Source organism: Sinocyclocheilus rhinocerous, unplaced genomic scaffold, assembly GCF_001515625.1.
Source record: "Sinocyclocheilus rhinocerous isolate Xijiao unplaced genomic scaffold, SAMN03320098_v1.1 scaffold558, whole genome shotgun sequence".
In the NCBI taxonomy this organism is placed as follows: domain Eukaryota; kingdom Metazoa; phylum Chordata; class Actinopteri; order Cypriniformes; family Cyprinidae; genus Sinocyclocheilus; species Sinocyclocheilus rhinocerous.
Window position 1 is genome coordinate 1,691,917 of NW_015634502.1, and position 10,145 is coordinate 1,702,061.

Consider the following 10,145-nt stretch of genomic DNA (forward strand, 5'->3'; position numbering starts at 1 on the left):
ATATATATATATATATATATAATGTATATGTATGTATGTATGTGTGTATATATTTATATATGTGTGTATATTTATATATGTGTGTGTGTGTAAAAAGGTATTTATAAAAAATAAATGTATAAAAATGTATTAATATATTTTATTATTAATTAATTTTAATATTAATGTTCAGTATAGTATGCCTGTGTATAGTATGAATATAAACTGGACATACCGGATGTCATGTGACCTACCATCTTCAGTGCCATTTTATGAATACTGTGAATACTACAGACATACTCTTTTTCACATACTGTTTTTCACCCACTATATATTGGGGGGTTTAAATATGTAAATGCTGTATTATCTTATTAAATGTAGACTAATTAGCATAGATTTCCACAACATACATTTACACATAGGATAAAGCCAGGTTCAAATTCCTGTTTCATTTTGTTGGCATATTAAAGGTTTCTACAAGGGGGATTTTCTCTCTTTTTATAAATAAGTCAGAACAGCGAAAAAAAATTCTAATGTTACACCAATCGGGTGAATAATATTTGAACAACCCCTCTGTAAAAACCTTCAGAATATAGATAGGAATAAAACTGGAAAGTTGGGCCAATGTAAGATGAAGTTGATTATATCGCTGCGCTCCCTACTTTTATCGTGGAGAGTTCCTGCCCAGAACAGAATCATAAAGCTAATACAAACTGTATGCTAATTGTCAATCATTTTTGTCTGAAGTGTTCGTAACAGAATGCTTTATAGTGCTGTTCACACTCCGTGGTTGCACACAACACGATATACTTTAACTTGTCTGACACACAGAGGAGACCGGAACGCTTTCCTGTCAACTTTCAGATGCCATGCAGCAAGGAACTGACTCTAGGTCTGACCCAGGACATGATACGAGACAGAAATGTTAAAGGGTTATGATCTGTGTACACTATTTATTTATTTTATTTATTTATTTAGTCATTTATTAGACGCTTTTATCCAAAGCGACTTACAAATGAACACTATAACTTGATTACCAGAGTTTAGGTACACTTCGAAGTGTTGGAGGGCTAGAAGAAATGCCAGTGCCTCTTTTTCTATAGTGCTATAGTTCTGTTGACACTTAGTAAACTTTTTAGAGAAATAACTGACAGGATGTTCAATGCCAGCGTCATCAGCTTGCATTAGCACCGCACCGGCGCCGCGAGCACTTGCATCAACATGCAGAGTGAAAGGCAAAGTGAACCTTGGGGCAGACAGGATTGGAGCATTGCACAGCAAATCTTTCGCAGAGCAAAAGGCGGACTCACACTTTTCACCCCACACGAATTTTCGATCACTGCTAAGGAGATCGGTAAGGGGCGCAACCACTGTGGCGAAGTTCTTACAGAACCCCCTGTAATAACCGGTCATTCCTAAAAATTCGCATTTATTAGTAGGTGATGGGAACTCAGCAATAGCTTCAACTTTTGCACTTACAGGTTTTACCTGGCCCTGCCCAACTAGTTTCCCGAGGTAAGTAACTACAGCCTTCGCGAATTCACACTTACTGAGGTTAAGTGTCAACGATGCCTCAGCTAAGCGCTTCAAGACTGAATTCAGGATGCATAAGTGGTCGTCCCACGACATGGAGTAAACCACTACGTCATCGAGATAGACTTCACAGTTCTGTACTTCAGACAACACAGTCTGCATTAATCTTTGGAATGTGGCAGGTGCGTTTCGCATTCCAAAGGTCATCACCGTATATTGCATAAACGCGTCAGGCGTGACAAAAGCAGAGATCTCGGAAGCACGCAGTGTTAAAGGCACCTGCCAATAACCTTTGAGAAGGTCAAGCTTCGTTACATAACGTGCAGAGCCCACTCGGTCGACACAGTCTTCCATTCTGGGAAGAGGGAAAAAGTCAGCTTTAGTTATATTATTTACTTTGCGGAAATCAGTACAGAAACGAAGGGAGCCGTCAGATTTGGGCACAAGAATGCAAGGCGAACTCCATGGGCTCTGACTGGCGACAGCAAAACCATTACACACCAAGTACTCTACCTCATCCTTCATTACTTGACGTTTACACAGGTTAACTCGGTAAGCATGCTGTTTTATGGGCGTGCTTTGACCCACATCGATGTCATGCACCAACACGTTAGTTTGAGAGGGAACATCGTTAAACAAAGTGGGATACTTGTTAACCAATTCAATAATATCATTGCGGTGTTCCTCAGACAGATATGAGAGATAAGTCGGCAGTGTGGACAGAATGGCAGAGTTTGAAAGCCTCCCACAAGAGGTTTGAGCATCTTTGCCAATTAAACCATCTACCTCCGGCATATAACCAGCAGGCAGACCAACAACATTCATTGCAGACACACTGTTAGCTACAGGGTTAACACCAGATTCATTTCGGTCAACAAACGCTTTCAGCATATTTATGTGGCAGACCCTGCTTTTACGTCGTCGATCAGGAGTGAGAACAGTGTAATTCGTCTCACTCAGTTTCTTTTCTATTTTATATGGGCCAGTAAATCGAGCATGCATGGGAGAACTGGGTACAGGCAACAACACGAGTACAGAATCTCCAGGTTGAAAACTACGAGCAACACTCTTCCGGTCATACCTGGTTTTCATCTTGGCTTGAGTGTCAGAAAGATGCTGCTTAGCGACATCCCAAGCTTTATGGAGATGCTCACGGAACGTACTCACATACTCCAGGATTGGCACGCGGGGAGAATCTTTAGAAAGGAACTGTTCATGGATTAACTTCAAAGGTCCCCGAACTGTATGGCCGAACACAAGTTCGGCGGGGCTGAACCCCAAGGACTGTTGCACAGTGCTTCTTAAAGCCAGCATTAAAAGGGGCAATCCATCCACCCAGTCTTTACCAGTTTCGACACAATACATGCGCAGCATTGACTTGAGCGTCTGATGGAAGCGCTCGAGCGCACCTTGCGACTCTGAATGATATGCGCTTGACATTTCATGTTGTACTTGCAGTTCTTTCACCAACTGTTCGAACATGTTCGAGGTAAAATTCGTTCCCCGATCTGTTTGAATTACTTTTGGTAACCCGAACATAGAGCAGAACTTAACCAACTCTTTAATCACTGCTTTTGTGGTGATAGAATGCAGAGGCAAGGCTTCCGGGTAGCGTGTAGCTGTACACATTATTGTGAGGATATATTGGTGACCGGACATAGCTTTAGGCAAGGGGCCTACGCAATCAAGGATGAGTCTTTCGAAAGGCTCTCCTATAACAGGAATAGGTTGAAGCGGAGCTTGAGGGATCACCTGATTAGGCTTACCCGCAAGTTGGCAGACGCGACAAGACCGAACAAATGCAGACACTGAAGACTTCATACTTGGCCAAAAGAAATGCCTAGCAATACGATCATGTGTTTTTGTAACTCCAAGGTGTCCCGAGCAAATATGCTCGTGGGCCAGTTTCATTATTTGAGTTCGATAGCCGGTAGGGAGAACGACCTGATAAACTCCCTCACGTTCAGAGTCAGACGGCTTCCACCAGCGCATTAGTACACCATCGTCCCAACAATAACCTACCGGCGCATCTGCGTTCAAATAATGAAACTGGCCCACGAGCATAGAGAGGAGTTAGGGAAGACCTCTGTATTTCTTTTGGGAATTTTTATTTTGTTAGGCAATTTGGGCTTCTCTAAACCCTTAGTTAGTTTCTCTTTGGTTTGTTATTTTGGCCTGGATCCCCTTCCGAAGAGATGTGCTTCCAAACGTCAACTCAAAGATGTAATAAACAGACTTTCGCTTGTGAATAAACCTCTATTGTGGTCATTGTGAGCTGGAACAGGAGAGGAGCTAAATTATTTCTTTAACTTTATTCTTGTCATCGGCCTTACCAACCCACAGTCTTCCATTCTGGGAAGAGGGAAAGAGTCAGCTTTAGTTATATTATTTACTTTGCGGAAATCAGTACAGAACCGAAGGGAGCCGTCAGATTTGGGCACAAGAATGCAAGGCGAACTCCATGGGCTCTGACTGGCGACAGCAAAACCATTACACACCAAGTACTCTACCTCATCCTTCATTACTTGACGTTTACACGGGTTAACTCGGTAAGCATGCTGTTTTATGGGCGTGCTTTGACCCACATCGATGTCATGCACCAACACGTTAGTTTGAGAGGGAACATCGTTAAACAAAGTGGGATACTTGTTAACCAATTCAATAATATCATTGCGGTGTTCCTCAGACAGATATGAGAGATATGTCGGCAGTGTGGACAGAATGGCAGAGTTTGAAAGCCTCCCACAAGAGGTTTGAGCATCTTTGCCAATTAAACCATTTACCTCCGGCATATAACCAGCAGGCAGACCAACAACATTCATTGCAGACACACTGTTAGCTACAGGGTTAACACCAGATTCATTTCGGTCAACAAACGCTTTCAGCATATTTATGTGGCAGACCCTGCTTGTACGTCGTCGATCGGGAGTGAGAACAGTGTAATTTGTATCACTCAGTTTCTTTTCTATCTTATATGGGCCAGTAAATCGAGCATGCATGGGAGAACTGCGTACAGGCAACAACACGAGTACGGAATCTCCAGGTTGAAAACTACGAGCAACACTCTTCCTGTCATACCTGGTTTTCATCTTGGCTTGAGTGTCGGAAAGATGCTGCTTAGCGACATCCCAAGCTTTATGGAGATGCTCACGGAACGTACTCACATACTCCAGGATTGGCACGCGGGGAGAATCTTTAGAAATTAACTGTTCATGGATTAACTTCAAAGGTCCCCGAACTGTATGTCCGAACACATATTCGGCGGGGCTGAACCCTAAGGACTCTTGCACAGTGCTTCTTACAGCCAGCATTAAAAGGGGCAATCCATCCACCCAGTCTTTACCGGTTTCGACACAATACGTGCGCAGCATTGACTTGAGCGTCTGATGGAAGCGCTCGAGCGCACCTTGCGACTCTGAATGATATGCGCTTGACATTTCATGTTGTACTTGCAGTTCTTTCACCAACTGTTCGAACATGTTCGAGGTAAAATTCGTTCCCCGATCTGTTTGAATTACTTTTGGTAACCCGAACATAGAGCAGAACTTAACCAACTCTTTAATCACTGCTTTTGTGGTGATAGAATGCAGAGGCAAGGCTTCCGGGTAGCGTGTAGCTGTACACATTATTGTGAGGATATATTGGTGACCGGACATAGCTTTAGGCAAGGGGCCTACGCAATCAAGGATGAGTCTTTCGAAAGGCTCTCCTATAACAGGAATAGGTTGAAGCGGAGCTTGAGGGATCACCTGATTAGGCTTACCCGCAAGTTGGCAGATGCGACAAGACCGAACAAATGCAGACACTGAAGACTTCATACTTGGCCAAAAGAAATGCCTAGCAATACGATCATGTGTTTTTGTAACTCCAAGGTGTCCCGAGCAAATATGCTCGTGGACCAGTTTCATTATTTGAGTTCAATAGCCGGTAGGGAGAACGACCTGATAAACTCCCTCACGTTCAGAGTCGGACGGCTTCCACCAGCGCATAAGCACACCATCGTCCCAACAATAACCTACCGGCGCATCTGAAATTTGCGTTCTGTCTGCAGCAGCACTGATACATTTGCTCAATGATACATCAGATTTATGAGCAGCAAGTAATTGTATTCTACCCACTTTTAAGGGAGCCTCATCCTCTTTCAAATACTCATCACCTTGGGGCAGTTGCGGCTGAACAAGCAGTTTACATTCAGCACCCTCCGGCGAAGAAACCAAGAACGAACTGGAAAGATCAAGTACATCCTCAATTTTTTTCTTCTGGGCGCGAGTCACAGCGCAACTGATATATTTGCTCAATGATACATCAGATTTTTGAGCAGCAAGTAATTGTATTCTACCCACTTTTAAGGGAGCCTCATCCTCTTTCAAATACTCATCACCTTGGGGCAGTTGCGGCTGAACAAACAATTTACATTCAGCACCCTCCGGCGAAGAAACCAAGAACGAACTGGAAAGATCGAGTACATCGTCAAATTTCTTCTTCTGGGCGCGAGTCACAGCGCACGACGGAAAAAGAGAAGGGAACTGAGAGAGCACGTCATCTTGGCCGCTTAAATCAGGTTCTGCAGACACGATCGGGTACGGGAAGACATTGGTTCCAGCCAAATCATTACCTAGGATCATGTCTACACCCTCCACAGGTAATTGTGAATGCACACCGATACTCACAAAACCAGAAATAAGGTCAGATTTCAAATGGATAGTGTGCAGTGGCACTGAAGTGCAGCCCATTTCAATACCACGAATGAGCACATTGTTACCGGTGTACGATTTTGACGAGAACGGCAGCCACTTCTCAAATAACACTTTCTTTTCACCCGCAAACTCCACGAACGTTTGCTTGGCTGTCTTTGAGCAAGCCCTGAACTTCTGCCGATACGCCTCCGGTACCAGTTCGTAAGCTCTCAAAACAGCCAGTTTCACAACGTCATAATTTAGTGAATCTTCAATTGGCAAAGCCGTACAAACTTCTTGGGCTTTGCCAACAAGATTGCACTGCAACAGCAATGCCCACATATCTCTGGGCCATTTTAATTTAGCCGCGACCCGTTCAAAAGCCACAAAGTACGAGTCCACTTCGGTTTCACGGAATGGAGGTACAAGTTTAACGTACTTACCTACAACGAAGTCAGGTTGCCCAACCTCAGAACTACTGGAAGGGGGCCTAGTGCGCGGTGGTGGGACTAATTTACTACGCAGCATTTGAGCTTCCAGATCTAGTTTTCGTAGCATGATATCCCGATCAGACTTTATCTCCAACTCTCTTAATCGGAGCAACCGTGTTTCGTGTTCCTGTTTCTTTAATGCGAGATCTAATTCCTTTAAACGAACAGTTACCATCGGGCCTGCTACCGGCGGAGCTTTGCCTCTGCGTTCTATCACCACAAAAGCAGTGATTAAAGAGTTGGTTAAGTTCTGCTCTATGTTCGGGTTACCAAAAGTAATTCAAACAGATCGGGGAACGAATTTTACCTCGAACATGTTCGAACAGTTGGTGAAAGAACTGCAAGTACAACATGAAATGTCAAGCACATATCATCCAGAGTCGCAAGGTGCGCTCGAGCGCTTCCATCAGACGCTCAAGTCAATGCTGCGCACGTATTGTCGAAACTGGTAAAGACTGGGTGGATGGATTGCCCCTTTTAATGCTGGCCATACAAGGCACTGTGCAAGAGTCCTTAGGGTTCAGCCCCGCTGTGAGAGGTCCCGGGTTCAAATCCCGGACGAGCCCCCAATTGTCACGACCCGACCAGTCTAGGGTTGGTAAGGCGGGTGACAAGATTAAAATTAAAGAAATAATTTAGCTCCTCTCCTGTCCCAGCTCACAATGACCACAATAGAGGCTTATTCACAAGCAAAAAAGTTTGTTTATTACATCTTTAAATTGACGTTTGGAAGCACATCTTTTCAGAAGGGGATCCAGGCCAAAATAACAAACCAAAGGGAAACTAACTAAGGGTTTAGAGAAGTTCAAATTGCCTAACAAATAAAAATTCCCAAAAGAAATACAGAGGTCTTCCCTAACTCCCTCTCTGGCCAAAAAAACAGGAGAAAACGATGTTCACAAAATAAATGGCAATCCCCAACCTACTGCTTCAGAAATAACGAATAGGTGTTTACAAATAACGAATAAATGATACAAATAACGAATACTTGTTAACAAACAAAAACTCTTAAGGATCGGATTATGGAGGACTCAGATATAGCTTAGTCCTTGCAGTCCAGGAAAGCACCACTCAGAATGATTACTCGCACTATTTTCAACGGCAAGTCAATAACACCGTCGTTTAACAACACCACACAACCAACTGTTGTCTGGGCCAGGAGACAGAGGACGGAACGGCACGACACCCGGGGCGGAGCTTCACGACGCGCACACTACAGAAGCCCTCCATCGCTGCTCTGCTTCCCAGCATTTAAACGCTCCGGCTCACCACGCTCAAACAGAATTACTACTTGTCCAAATTGTCGCTAAACAGGAAGATATGAGAATGTTGGGAGTTAGAGGTCAAGTATTAATTTTTATTTTGTAAAATAAAAATGATTTTGATTATGATTTTCGCTGTAATTGAGCAGCACTAGTTACAGATTTGTTTGTTGTAATGTTTTATAGCACTCTTTACGTTCAGTTATTGCACACAACACTGTATACTTTAACTTGTCTGACACACAGAGGAGACAGGAACACTTTCCTGTCAACTTTCAGACGCCATGCAGCAAGGAACTGACTCTAGGTCTGACCCAGGACATGATACAAAAGAGAAAAGTGAGAGTAGCAGTGAACCTGAGGAGACACAAACAGGTATGCTTGCACATCATATCATTCATGTTTAGAGAGTTTACATTGGCTACAGTTAGTTATTCATTGTCATGTAACAAAAAATATGCAGAGGAGATGAGTTTATGACATTTACAAATAGGACTGTGTGTTTAATCAAATGTTATTTTAAATTATGATTCTGGATTCCAGCAATTATGAAAACAAGATAACTGGAAAAAGCAATTATTGTGCCACATTCTGCTTTGCAGTGATACAGCTGTATCTCAATAAATTAATAAATTATATATTTAATATATTGTATTGTATATATCGAATACATATTTAGTAGTTTTTCAGTAGGTTGTGGAGGTGGACTACAACATAGTTGATCTTATTTTTTCTGATTAAATGTATTTTTATATTATTTATTTAAATGTGTGTGTGTGTGTGTATCTCTAATTAAAATGTGTTTGTTGTAATGCTTTAAAGTGCTGTTTACGTTCAGTTATTGCACACAACACTATATACTTTTCTTTGTCTGACACACAGAAAAGACGACACAGATTCCCAGTGGTTCTGAGACCGAGAACCAACCTCACTCTGGCACAGGACCTAATAGAGAAGTGGATGGAGAAAAAGGCAGTAAACCTGAGAGAAATGAAGGTATTTTGTCTTAGAATAAAGCATATTATTGCATTTGCTTGCTTTCTATAAGTGTGGTTATGCATAAGCAGTTCTGAGGTTGGAACCAGGTCAGGAATCGGAGAGGAATCAGATTTAACAGCCACTGTCAACAAAATAGCAAAAACTTTTCTTCTGCTTCTACTTCCAGGCCCGTCAGGTGATTCTTTGCCAGAAAAGGCACCTAACGAAGATGATGGTGGGTCTGGTTTGCAGGAAATTATTACCATGCTTTTTAGACTCAAACAGAATTACTACTTGTCCAAATTGTCGCTAAACAGGAAGATATGAGAATGTTGGGAGTTAGAGGTCAAGTATTAATTTTTATTTTGTAAAATAAAAATGATTTTGATTATGATTTTCGCTGTAATTGAGCAGCACTAGTTACAGATTTGTTTGTTGTAATGTTTTATAGCACTCTTTACGTTCAGTTATTGCACACAACACTGTATACTTTAACTTGTCTGACACACAGAGGAGACAGGAACACTTTCCTGTCAACTTTCAGACGCCATGCAGCAAGGAACTGACTCTAGGTCTGACCCAGGACATGATACAAAAGAGAAAAGTGAGAGTAGCAGTGAACCTGAGGAGACACAAACAGGTATGCTTGCACATCATATCATTCATGTTTAGAGAGTTTACAGTGGCTACATTTAGTTATTCATTGTCATGTAACAAAAAATATGCAGAGGAGATAAGTTTGACATTTACAAATAGGACTGTGTGTTTAATTAAATGTTATTTTAAATTATGATTCTGGATTCCAGCAATTATGAAAACAAGATAACTGGAAAAAGCAATTATTGTGCCACATTCTGCTTTGCAGTGATACAGCTGTATCTCAATAAATTAATAAATTATATATTTAATATATTGTATTGTATATATCGAATACATATTTAGTAGTTTTTCAGTAGGTTGTGGAGGTGGACTACAACATAGTTGATCTTATTTTTTCTGATTAAATGTATTTTTATATTATTTATTTAAATGTGTGTGTGTGTATCTCTAATTAAAATGTGTTTGTTGTAATGCTTTAAAGTGCTGTTTACGTTCAGTTATTGCACACAACACTATATACTTTTCTTTGTCTGACACACAGAAAAGACGACACAGATTCCCAGTGGTTCTGAGACCGAGAACCAACCTGACTCTGGCACAGAAACTAATAGAGAAGTGGATGGAGA

General features: G+C 41.8%; 1 protein-coding gene across 8 annotated transcripts in view; it reads left to right on the forward strand.

Moving 5' to 3' along the window:
* Nucleotides 1–7,987: 7,987 nt before the first annotated feature.
* LOC107745796 (torsin-1A-interacting protein 2) overlaps nt 7,988–10,145 on the forward strand; it is a 4,366-nt gene continuing 2,208 nt past the window's right edge. The window contains exons 1-5 of one of the 8 annotated variants that reach the window (XM_016559782.1): nt 7,991–8,316; nt 8,824–8,937; nt 9,107–9,154; nt 9,431–9,559; nt 10,061–10,134. In XM_016559782.1, the coding sequence (XP_016415268.1) occupies nt 8,226–8,316; nt 8,824–8,937; nt 9,107–9,154; nt 9,431–9,559; nt 10,061–10,134 (456 nt within the window). In that variant the 5' untranslated portion in view covers nt 7,991–8,225. Of the gene's footprint in view, nt 8,317–8,823; nt 8,938–9,106; nt 9,155–9,430; nt 9,560–10,060; nt 10,135–10,145 lie in introns of all 8 variants that reach the window. The other 7 variants (XM_016559783.1, XM_016559785.1, XM_016559786.1 and 4 more) reach the window with 7 other exon arrangements.